The following is a 13304-nucleotide window of genomic DNA, read 5'->3' on the forward strand; positions in this document are numbered from 1 at the left end:
GTCACATATGACTTTGAGAACTTTATTTTCTTCCATATCCATCTTTTAAAAATTATCGTTGGGTGTAGATTTTGTAAATCTACTGATCGAAAATCAAATAAATTTTGATTGTTAAATAAATCACAATTGAAAAATTATAAAGTAAAGGCACAAGATTTATTTGCCTTTCATTTTGTAGAACTATTAAATTAAATTGAATTAGTAAAAAAAAAAGTTATCACACACAATAATAGTGACAACAAGTGACCTTTCTTTCAATTTTATCAGGATGTTTAATAATATTGCCGCAGATATTACATTCACATAGCAATTTTTTGTCCCAAAAAAAAAAATCACAGCAATTTAATTTTTCACATTTATTTTTTACTTTTAAGGCCATTTGGTTATCACACTTTCAAATATTGACCATAACAGCAAGAGGAAAGCTTAAACTTGTTACCGATTATCTCACCTGTTTAACTTTGATCATTGAGTCAATATTGTCTCCTTCGGACCGTATCCATCCTGGTCCTGTCGGTGCTTTACCATTGTTTCTTCCGTCGCCTTTGCTGCATCATCTTCTTTTGCCATAGAGGAGCATGGTGTTGGTTTCACAAACTCAAGTTCTAGCATCAGCACCGTTGATGATGAATATTTGGCAAGATCTAAGTTATAGCACGTCATTGTGAACAGAAAAATAGGAACGGATTGTCGTTCCTAGTGAAGTTGTCTATGTTCTTACCAGAATTGTGTTCACAACTTCACTATAAGGAGGACAAACCATTCTCATTTTTCCATTCACAATCATGGTGTGCTAACTTAGATCTAGCCAAATATTCACCCATCAACGGTGGTTGGTAGGAATATCGAAGGCGGTGGTAGGGAGGATGGAAGATGATAATGGTAATGAGATAATTGGATATGTGGTTGGAAGCTATAGTGAGGGTAGTTGAAGGACTAATCGTTGATTAGAGGCTCCAAAGTTAGGCAGTATGTTGGCCCTGAGAGGTACTATGTTAAAATTGTACATACCTTAGCCTAGACCATGAGTTAGGCTTTATAGTATGAAAATTAGGGTTGTTAGGACCTAGAACCTTCTACTAGACAGCTGTCCTGGTGGACATGTGTACGAAGATCGTTTAAAGCCTTTGATCCAATGAACCTGATATGTTTACAGGCTCTACTCTACTGTTTCTCTAGGGCATGTGTATCGTATGCTTTGCCTAGCTGTAGGCCTTGGGGTGACCCGGTCAATAGAACGAAAATGGGCCGGAGGCCTAGTCCAAAAAATTTCTAAACCGATAGGACTATTTTCCTTTTTAAATTAACCATATAAATGAAAATCTATATTTGCTATATATTCTAAATTTAAAAATAATAAAAATTGATATTCATGAATGAGTTAACAATTTTGTTCTTTTTCAAATTTAAATTCACACATAAGGAAAATTCAAAACTAAATACCAATATTACTAAGATATATATTTCTGTTAATTGTTTTCCCTTTATAAAATATTTCATTTTAAAATTTTAATATAAAGATATAAAATATGCTACTTAAAATAAAAAAATTGGTAATTATTTATAGTCCTTATATTTAACTTTTAGGGACTAAAAAATTTGTTTAGTCCATATATTTAACCGATGGGTTAAATATATTTTTAATCCCTATAAAATGAACAAATTTTGTATTTCGTTCCTATAAAAAAAAAAGTGGCATGTTTTGTTCCCTACAAAATTATTATGCACGTTGTTCTAGGTTTTTTTTTGATAAATTAAGAGTATCTCGATATCAGGGTAGGAATAGACGTCTAACTATATTGGCACCCCTATTTCTCCCTGTCGTCCACCTGTAGCTCATATTATTATTAAAAAGAAGAAAAATAAGATAATTACAAGGGGGATTTGGCCTTACCCCAAAGAACTTAACGTAGAACAATAAAGAATACCCAACTCCTATTCAATCCTAAAAGATAAAATAGAAGTCCCTAGTAACTAAAGGTGAATGCCCCGACCGTCAACACGGAACGTTCCATTTACTCACTACTCCCTGCAGCAAGCAGAAAGTGATGATGACTTTTTCAAGCTAAACAGTCCGAAATCATGGAATGATACAGATATTGTGGTAACCCCAACATTAGTTTTCTAGAAACCAAAGCATCCTAGTACCAATCGATAGCCAGATAGAGGGATGATCAATCAACGGGACTGAGCACCACAAGAACAATAATCACCAGAAAAAATATTAGCTAGCCCAATGGCACGATGAGCGATTACAACCGTCAACATGGAGAAACTATGTATCGAGCCCTTTCGAACAAAAGCAGACCAAATAAAGTCTTGATGAATGTAGGTCATGAGTAGCTTCCAACCGAACAGTGCATAGAGGTTCCACCATGTGAAGCAAAGGACGGTGAATGAACCCGACCGACAACACAGAAACGACATATCCACGAACCAACTGTTCACGGTGATGGTGACGATGACGACAACCACGAAACAAACAAATGTCAGCGGCGGTGATTTAATCCCAACCGAAGCTAGATCCAAGAGAGAAATCACAGAACTCGAAAATTGAACGTCGTTCACTAATTCTGCAACAAAAGAAACTAACCTCCATCGTACATGCGGTCCTGAGATAACGTACAACAACAAACGTTGCTCTGTCCATCCGCCTAAACGTGAACCACGTCAGCGCTAAAGCTTGTGTCATCTATGAGGCGGCCCCGTTAATTACCCCTAAGGGTTGGGGGTGGTGGTGTCACGACCACTGGAGATGGTGGGGAGGAAGGTGACGAGTCTGACTTTGGGTGAGATGAGGGTGGAGAGTGTGTGTTGAGTGGATTACTGAACTCTGCACGTTGTTTTAGTCTTTCCTGTTAAATCAATGTTTATTTTCAAATTATTATTTTGCAGATATGTTTAAAACATTACAAGAAGTTCTTCGAATTACTTTTATCTCTATCTTTGTAATTTAAAAATTTATATTCAATTCGTCACATTTTAAAAAATTCTAAAATTTCGTAAAGAAACTTTTTATAGTATTCTAAACATGGATGGAAAACAAAATTCAAAAATTTTAAAGTTCAAGAATATATAATTAATTTTTTTAAAATTTTGTAAAAACAAAAATAGCAAGGAGTAAAAGTGCATGCATAAAAGGTTTTATGGACCAAAACATGTCACTTTTTTTATAGGAACCAAAACTTTAATACATATTTAACCCTATTATTTCTCTTTTTATTTACATTAGTATGGAATATCTATTCAATCCTTGATGCCTAGATGTTTTCAGCTTTTCCAAAAAAAACTATACTACTTAATTCTCATTTAAAAATATTATGTCCCTTAAGGTGAAGTAGCAATAAATGTCACAAGAAAAGAGGGTTTGAATTGCGACCCTTTTTAAATTATTTTATTTTATGTTAAATAATTCAAGACAATTTTTTTTTAATTAGTTTGTTAACAAGGACCAGAGAACTCCGAATAAATGAAATAATTAGAGAGCAAGGACCAGAAGATTCTTGATAGTTAGAGTTGAATTAATAAATGTTAAGGACCAAAGAACTCTGGAAATAGTTAGTGATGATAGTAAATTATATGATGTTTTTAGTACTATTTTAGAGTAGTTTTAGTAGCAATTGAAGACCAAAAACAAGCAAATATCTAAAGTTACGAAATCACTTGACCAAGAATAAAGAAAAGTGGAAAATGCATAAAAAAAAGGCAAAAAAAGAAAGAAATTGAAGAATCCATCGCACCATGATGGATGACCATCGTAGCACGATGAGAAGGCGGTAACCAATCAATCCATCGTAGCACGATGGGTACGATGCACAAGATTGAAAATTGAAGAAATACCACATCGTACCAAAAACGTCATAACTAGAGCTACGAGTATCGGATCGAAATGACCGTAATCGAGTTATCTTTCCACAGAATCAAACCCCACTAAATTTGGAGTTACAAAGAGAGATTAATTACTGTTTTAGTGAAGGTATGTCCCCCAAAAATTCTGCACAAAATCTGCTTTCGAGTCACAACTTCAAAACTTCGCACAGATTTCCATTTGGATCCATAATTCATCAAACGGATATCGAAATGACCGTAATCGAGTTATCTTTCCACAGAATCAAACTACACTAAATTTGGAGTTACAGAGAGAGATTAATTATCATTTTAGTGAAGGTCTGTCCAAATCAATTATTGTTTGGAACTACTACTGGTATTTTTGTCATGTCTCTCACCCTGTAGCTCATTTTTCAATAGTATTTACATGTCCGGAAAGCTAACGAAATTACCCTTGTTGTCATTTAAATTTCTTCAAATTTGGAGTTACGATGTGTTTGGTAGACGATGTTGAATTTGAAGGTCATAAGTAGATTTCTGCAAAATTAGTAATTGGACAGACCTTCACTAAAACTGTAATTAATTTCTCTTTGTAACTCCAAATTTAGCGGGGTTTGATTTTGTGGAAAGATAACTCGATTACGGTCATTTCGGTATCCGTTTGGTGAATTATTGATCCAAATTGAGTTGTGTACGAATCTTTGAAGTTGTGACTCGAAAGCAGATTTTTGCAGAATTTTGGGGGACATACCTTCACTAAAACAGTAATTAATCTCTCTTTGTAACTCCAAATTTAGTGGGGTTTGATTCTGTGGAAAGATAACTCGATTACGGTCATATCGATATCCGTTTGGTGAATTATTGATTTAAATTGAGTTGTGTACGAAGCTTTGAAGTTGTGACTCGAAAGCAGAATATTAGGGGGGCAAAATCCAAAAAATTATAAAACAGGGGGTAAAAGTCCGCATTTTAAAACAGAGGGGGGTAAAATTCCGATTTAATCAAAACAGGGGAGGCAAAACTGCATTTAAGCCAAACGGAAATTAAAATTGTCCAATTTTATACAAATGAAAAATATATTTAACCTCTATTTTTTTTTTGGGTTACCATGATATTGGTACTAAGATTTCACCGTCGTTTGCGAAGACTAATCTTCGTCAGAGAACCTGTGGGACACACAATGTGAGTTTTCTCCTCTCAACCAAATTTTCTCCATATGCATGAATCAGGAATCGAACCCCTAACTACATTGTTTAAGAGGACCAAAATTCTTACCAATTGAATCAATCCATTGTTGTTTTTTTTTTCTTTTCATGAATTCATTGTTGATTTTAACCTCTCATTTTAAAATGTGTAGAGTAGATAACATAACTCAACTATTTGTAAAAGAAAATAAAAAAAAAAAAAAAGAGAGAAGAAGAAAGTAATCAAAAAATAAAATAAAATAAAATAAAAAAGAGAACAAGAAAGTAATCAACTGTGTTTAGTCCATGCTCTGACCATGCGAAGAGTTGCAATTTGTTCCGCTTATGATGGAGGAAAACAACATGAAAATCAATCAACATAAAGATTTTTCTTCCGTCTATGCCAAACTTCCAAGAAAATAGCACCGAAATTAGAGCAAACTATTATTTTGTGTTACATTGGTCTTTAAATCAGTTTTGAACCGAAACTCTTTTAAAAACTAGTTACGATTAGAACTTCGTGTTGGAATTTAACTTAATATTAATCATAAAACATGTTCTAAATAACAAAGATTAAAATCATAATCTTACTTTAGTGCGGAAGTCAAATAAACATATGAGCATGTATCTTTAAACAAGATCTACGACATGTTGATTTATCAAGATTATAGTAATAGGAATACCTGGATGACGAATTCATTAGATGAACTAACCGTTGTAATCCTGAAACACAAAGAGAGACGGACGACGAGCATCCGTTGACTTGTGGTTCTTCCTCAACCAGGACTCCTTATGCCTTTAGGACTCTTCTGATGGGGAGAATAGTCAATATGCGGTGTGTCTGGTATATTGGGGATCATAGCCTATATATAGTGTGATGGCCAATTAGGGTTCCCATTATTCCGAAATGGGCCATCCTGACATCCACTCATGTTGAGTCCATATCCAATTAATTAATTAATTCTAAATAGAAATCTAATTAACCTTATAACTTTATTTGATCACTTAATCAATTAAGACTCCTAATTGATAAATAGCTAATATAATTATATAAAGATATTTGCCCACATACTATTATTGGAATATTATAAAATATTCCAACACTTCGACCCGCGTGGTGCACAGTCTAATTAACCGTAATGTGAAACAATAAAAAAATATTAATACTAAAAGATATATAAAAACAATGAGTAACATTGGATAAATATTCATACAACAGAAATTATGATAAATTACGAAATACTTCCTTATAGTTTATATTGAAAGTTTTATTTGTATTTTCACCGTCTTCGTTGATAATCAAAATCATTAATACTTCTCTAGAAATAACACTTGAAATCGCAACACAACCGACCATTTGAAGATACTAACAACAGAAGATATATCCCAACATATTTAAGAGATTGTCTCTGCTCTTTATTTTCAATTTTGAATAAATATTAAAATGTCACATTGTGATCTTAAATTGAATTATGATTTGTTTGACATAAAAGAATAGTAGTAACAAAAAAAAATAAAAAGAATGAGATTTTTTATAATTTTTACTATCATACAATTATAAATATGGGTAATGCAGGCATGGGAATAGTATTTTCTAACTATTAATTTTTAGGCAAAATTACACTACAAGTCCTTTATCTTATTTTTTTGTAACATTTTGATCCTTTATCTTATTTTTGTAACAATCTGGTCCTTTATCTTTTTTTTTGTAACACTTTGGTCCTTATCTTATTTATTTATAAAAAATAAAGGATTAAAGTGTTACAAATAAAAAAAGATAAAGGACAAAACTGTTACAAAAAAAAGGACTAAAGTGTTACAAATAAAAAAAATAAAGGACTAAAGTGTTACAAATAAAAGATAAAGGACCAAAATGTTACAAAAAAAAGATAAAGGACCAAAGTGTTACAAAAAAATAAGATAAAGGACTTGTAGTGTAATTTTGCCTAATTTTTATTATCGTACAATTATAAATATTACAATGTCCGTTCGCGTTGCACATTTGGAGATGGTTAGGTGCATTGTTGCAGTATGTTCTTGTTACTAACTCTATTTTATCTTTATTTGAGAATCTCCCACAATTTGGAGTTCGGTTTAACAATTCGGTTATTACGTTACAAACGGCAAAGACGAAAATTCTTACTGCCGTTGTTACAAGTGCTCCCGGGCTGAAAGGGTACACATCTAATCAAGGTTGTCAGAACTGGACCGGTCATCGAACCGGCGAGCTCACCGGTTCAAGGTTCAATTGGTCGGACCGAGTTCAATCGGGGTCGAACCGTTTTTAATTAAATATATATTTTAATTAATATATAAATAAAAATATATGAATAATTGCTCAATATTTCATAATTTCACACATTAAAAAGATAAAATATCACAAGTCAAAATAAAATAAAATTTATAATTCAAACCAAATGAAAAACAGATGAAAAACAAAAACATTTCCTATTCCTACGACGTCGTTTTTTTGTTTCAATTTTTTTTTTTTTTAAAAAAGGTTAAAACGATGTCTTCTTGCCCTTTTAAAAAAAAAACTACAAAACCGTTTAAACCGCCCGGCCGGTTCGCCGGTTCGACCTGGTTCAACCCCGGTTTATGCGTTTTTTTGCCGGTCGGTTTCCTATCCGTTTTTTGCTCAAAACCCAACCGTTTTCATGACCGGTTCACGGTCCGACCGGTCCGGTCCGGTTTTGATAACCTTGCATCTAATACACTCATGGAACAACAAATATTGCAGCATTTCCATCTTGCTCCTAGGCTGCGTAAGGCTCCTCAAATCAAGCTTGTTCTATGGAAGGCGCCTAATATTTGGTGGCTTAAAGCTAACACTGATGGTTCCGTCGTGGGCAACACGGCGGCTTGTGGTGGATTGTTTCGCAATCATATGGCTGATCATGTCGGCAGCTTCGCTTATAATCTTGGTCCAGTTTCCATTTTACATGCAGAAATCACGGCGATAATAATCGTAATAGAACTAGCTGCAGCTCATGGTTGGCAGCGCATTTCGATTGAGAGTGATTCCATGAGTGCTTTATCTTCTTTTGAAAATCCATCTATAGTTCCTTGGGACCTCCGCAACCGTTGGAGCAATGCGATCTCTCTTGGTTTAACTGTCATACATACTCATATTTTTCGGGAAGGCAACATGTGCGCAGATAGGCTAGCTTCTCATGGACACTCTATTGTTGATTCCATGTGGTGGGACTCTCTACCATCTTTTGTCCGTGATTCTTTTCTACATGACAAGTTGGATTTGCCTTGTTATAGATTTGATTAATTTTCTAGCACTACTATTTTTATTATGGGGTACGGTTTGGAAACATGTGTCAGAAACTAAAACTTTGAATCGTGTAGAGTCTCCGGATTGACTTGAATCGTGACTATTACAAAACTTTGGACCTTTAGATACGATGTTGGAATTGACAAAATAGAGACACGAAAGAACAATACTTCTTTGTCCTAAAATATAAGAGCTAGTTTGATTAATGCACGTATGTTAACGCACAATTTTGATGAATAATATTTTTAATTATCTATTAATAAAAATTATATATTTTGAAAATATTCATCGAGACGAATCAAACAACATCTCATATGTTAATATTTATATCTATATATTATTAAAAAAGTATGATCAAAACAAGATAAATGAATAGTGTCATTTAGTCAAAATAACTCTTATAAAATGGGACACACGAATATTTTGTTTACTTTCAAAACGTAAATGCCACACTTAGACACAGACACACAGTAGTGGAACAATCAACAATGTATCCTCCGTTAATAGCGGTTATTGACTATAGTTGACTAGTAGTAACTAATCACACACAATTATTCAATCCATGCATTTGGAGGGATTATGATTCACTGCTATGGAACTTATCCCTCCAGACACATTTATAATAAAATTTGACTTTTTTTTGTACATCTATTTAGACCATAGACATCTATTTTTCAGTGGACTAAAAAAGTCAAATTTTTTTATAAATATCTCCGGAGGGAGTTTCTTACCGTAATTAATGTCAACCATTGAATATACTCCCTCTAGTTCTATATATAAGAAAAAGTTTTCTTTTTATATTCGTTGTAAATGATTTTCAATTTTTCTAAATTTTTTTATGGATGATCTATATGATATAAACTTTCAATCAAACGGTGGATTTTGTAAAATTCGTATTCGTCATAATGTTATTCATGACTGGTCCACCATGGACCACTTGATGAAGTGGTCATATTAGAATTTACCGTATTATTAAATGTAAACTTTATATTTTAGATACTTTAAGGGAATCTCAAATGGTGATACTACTTTGAGTATCATACATTCCTAATAAGTATCCCTACAATTAATGTCATGTAATACTTATACAACTTATACATATTTTGCTTCAATAGTGATATACCACTTTGAGTATCATACATTATTAACAAATGGTTCATTCTATATTACTTTTTTTAACTTAAATTGTTGATACGATACCTTAAATAAGGTACCGTATCATCAATTTTCATACATTCATGAAACTCCAATGATAAAAAAAAATGTATGGATCATTAACCTATGAAACTCTCTTTGATACTCTTATTAGAGATGCTCTAACATGTGCTCTTAGTACACATGTTAGATGACCCTTTTTTTTTTGTTCTTCTTTTTTGACAATTTTTATATTTTTGTTCTAAAGTTTTGGTTCTTTTAAAATATCATGGTATAATTATGGGACATGTTAAACAGTGTACCCGGTGCACTTGTTAAGCATACCAAAAATAGAAATAAAACATAAAGTTAATGTTTATAAAAACCAATTTTTACACTTTCTATGCATTGAATGCACGAATTTCAAGACAAAATTTTCTTATTTATGTGTTTAACTAGTGCACCAGGCAGGTGCTGGTGCACTGTTTAACATTTTCCTATAATTAATGATGTTCTACTATTTGTATTCTTACGGCGTGTCCTTGTGAGTTTAACTCATTTGGTAGAGACATTATATTATATATACATGAGTTGGAATTCGAACCATAAACACTCAATTTATGCATCCTTAATAGTGAAATTCTAGTCAATAGACCAATAAATTAAAAGTATTTTTTAAATAAATTTCACTCTCTTAATAAACTATAGATAAAATAAATTTAACTTATTTAAATTTTTTATTTCTTAATTCATATGTCCAACTCTAATTAATTCATATGTCCAAACTCTAAAACACTGCACATGATTATATCTTTCCTTCATAATTAAGTCCAACTAATTTGGAACCATTCTCTCTTTATAATTAAGTCCAACTAATTTGGAACCATTCTTTCTTCTGCCCAATTAATTTGTATGCATGCATTGAAAACTCTACCAAACTAATAAAATAAGAGTAACATAAATATTTGAGATATATTTTTAAGGTTGTATTAGATCTTCTAAAAATAAGATATAAGTCGGGACAACTTTAATTGTACTGTGTTTGATTTTAAAATTGTTTCTGATACTGGACAAACTAAGGGTCAAAAGACAGGACAAAAACTAAAATTCATGTCCCCACTGAACCACACGATGACGTTTTATTCTCCGCACAAGTTGTCTAAAATATCAAAATAATCATTTGTCAATGAAACATCGCACAACACAAAATTTGTTCCATATCTTAAACGTTTGTCATGTGTTGTTCTGTCTTGTACTCTTCTGTAGTGTTATGTTTGATACTTATGTTTTGCATATCGAACGAACCCTAAGAGTCTTAAATAATACTGTATTCTTGAATTTAATTACATTTATTAACTCATGTAATATGCTCAAAATCACTTATACTATTTTAATACGGGTAAATTTTTATAAAAATATGTAGAGTATGAAAATGAAATGTTTAACTTTTAAATATATAATACTATTCTTTAAATTAAATTCTTAAAAATTCTAGAGAAACTCATTAACAAGACCATAAAATATTATTATTCCTTTTCTTCTTAGAAAACGTGTCAAGTGCTGCTATAGGAAAAAACCACTATAAATACACTCGCTAACTATCTCACTAATGCATCCCAACAATATCATTCCTCCTAGTACCAACATAAACTTGACATAGTCAAATTACCAAATTCCCAAGTTGTTTAGGTCATTCCTTTATTGTTCTTGAGCAATGGCCCTAAACATTAGCTTGAGAAGTTTGATAATAGTTGCCATTGTATTTTTTGTTGCCGTGCAAGGAACTCTTGGTAAGTCTCTCAAAACCCATCAATGTCCTAAACTTCATTTCTCAAGTTTATAAATTCATATTTCATATAACAAAATAAAATTTATAGCCCTTCATGTTAATCTAAATATAAATGAGTTAAATTATAGTCCATCGTTGTTGACATGTATGGTTAATTCTACCCATTAATTATGTATTTATAAACTTACTTCTGTTAGTAGAGACATCACATTATATATATGTAGACATCAAGGTTCGAATTAAATTAAGTCCCTGCAACGTTATATCTTTCTCTCACATTCTAACATATGGTGAAATTAATATTGCAGGAAGCATAGAATGTGAGAATTTGAACCAAGACACATGTGCATATGCAGTCTCATCAGAAGGAAAACGTTGTGTGCTTGAAAAGCATGTAAAAAGGAGTGGTGAAGAAAAATATACATGTAGAACATCAGAGATTGAAGCTGATAAATTAAAGGACCATATTGAAACTGATGAATGCATCAAGTCATGTGGGTTGGATAGAAAATCTTTTGGAATTTCATCTGATTCTCTTCTTGAATCTAGTTTCACACAAAATCTTTGTTCTCCTCAGTGTTACAAAAGTTGTCCCAATATTGTTGATCTCTACTTTAACCTTGCTGCTGGTGAAGGTATACATATTTACATGATTAAGCTTATTTATTTTTTTAAATTTAAAAATTAACTAATATTAATTATTAAATATTGTTTCAATCAAGGGACCCTATTTCCTTTAACCAATTCAACGCATATCTGGACAGTGATTCACATGTCACGTCAGCATGTCATGTGAGTTACTGTTCACATATGTGTTGACTTCCTAACATGATATGTGAGTCTTGTTCACGTGTGTGTTGATTTGATCATAATTAATGGGGGTCAGCCTTTTGCAAAACGGGCTAGGAGTCAAAAATAATTATAAGAGTTAGGGGGTCAAAATTACAAGTTTGTAAAAGTTAGGGGGGCACAGAACAATTTTATAAAAATGTTCTACTTAAAATTAAAAAAAAAAAAAAAAAAAAAAAAACTAATTTATTTATACCAATGATGCTAAAATGTCTATGTATGTTTTAATTATGTATAGGTGTGTTTCTTCCCAAGTTATGTGAAGCTCAAGGTAACAATGCTCGTAGACAAATGGCTGAGATCAAAAGCTCTGGCATTGTTGCACCAGGACCATTCCACTCTACTCAATTCATAGCTACTTCTCCACAATCTTCTGAAGGTGTAAAACTCACAGCTGAACCTCCAGTTACACCAGCACTGCCACCATTCTAAGTAGTAGTAGCAACTTTTGAATAACAAATAATAAGTTATATTAAATATATTTGATGCTTAATATATATCAACTAAATTATATCTAGTTTGTAATAAGGTAAAGGAAGTTGTTTACCAATAAATTTATACATCTTTTTTGGAAGGAATTATTAAATATTAATATATTTTGTGTACAACTGCCGACTTAAGAATTCTTGCTCAGATTTTATTTATACCTCTCCGTTGAAATTAAAACTTTGTTTGCAAGGTTAGAGGGGAAGTGGATTTTGGAAAAAAGAAATGAGCAAATGCAAAAAGAATAGAGCCCTTTGGGAGGGAAGAGTTCTAGAATATTTTTTTTTTCTTTCATAATACAAAATCCTTCAAATTTGGCGAAGGAACAAAAATATTGTATTGGAGAAAGGTTTTTTAAAAGTTTTGAGGGAATACGATAATTCTTCAAATTCAATCTATATTGTTATAATATCTTAAAATTAAAAATATATTAATCATAAACATTCATTTATCATTCTCTACCAAAAGAATAAAAAAATTTCAAAAAACATGAAGAATTTCTCTATGTTATTCTTCCCCGTTATTCCCCCGAAAGTTTTCACTTCATCATCTAAACTCCCAAACAAAATCTAAATTACCAAGACTTTCTTCCGCTGAAAACATGGAGGTCCAAGACTATAATAAAATATACCGAATTTTTTGGTTTACAATGAATTGTGAATCGAACCCAAGACCTATAACATACTACCCAAACCCCTCATCACTAGACCAAATCTAGTGGCTCAAAATATACCGAATTTGTTTTGCCTAA

General features: G+C 32.1%; 1 protein-coding gene across 1 annotated transcript; it reads left to right on the plus strand.

The window, feature by feature from the left end:
• The first annotated feature begins 11038 nt into the window (after nt 1-11038).
• LOC123908610 lies at nt 11039-12676 on the plus strand. Its single transcript, XM_045959297.1, has 3 exons — nt 11039-11219; nt 11527-11853; nt 12306-12676. The coding sequence occupies exons 1-3, from the start codon at nt 11144-11146 to the stop codon at nt 12497-12499; spliced, it is 597 nt and encodes a 198-aa protein (XP_045815253.1). The 5' UTR covers nt 11039-11143; the 3' UTR covers nt 12500-12676.
• The last annotated feature ends 628 nt before the right edge of the window (nt 12677-13304 follow it).

Source organism: Trifolium pratense, linkage group LG2 (genome assembly GCF_020283565.1).
Source record: "Trifolium pratense cultivar HEN17-A07 linkage group LG2, ARS_RC_1.1, whole genome shotgun sequence".
Taxonomy (NCBI): Eukaryota; Viridiplantae; Streptophyta; class Magnoliopsida; order Fabales; family Fabaceae; genus Trifolium; species Trifolium pratense.

Coding starts and splice junctions, on each gene's coding strand:
- LOC123908610 (XM_045959297.1), top strand. CDS start 11,144: ATGGCCCTAAACATTAGCTTGAGAAGTTTGATAATAGTTGCCATTGTA. Junction 11,220..11,526: donor TGCCGTGCAAGGAACTCTTG/GTAAGTCTCTCA, acceptor TTAATATTGCAG/GAAGCATAGAATGTGAGAAT. Junction 11,854..12,305: donor TAACCTTGCTGCTGGTGAAG/GTATACATATTT, acceptor AATTATGTATAG/GTGTGTTTCTTCCCAAGTTA.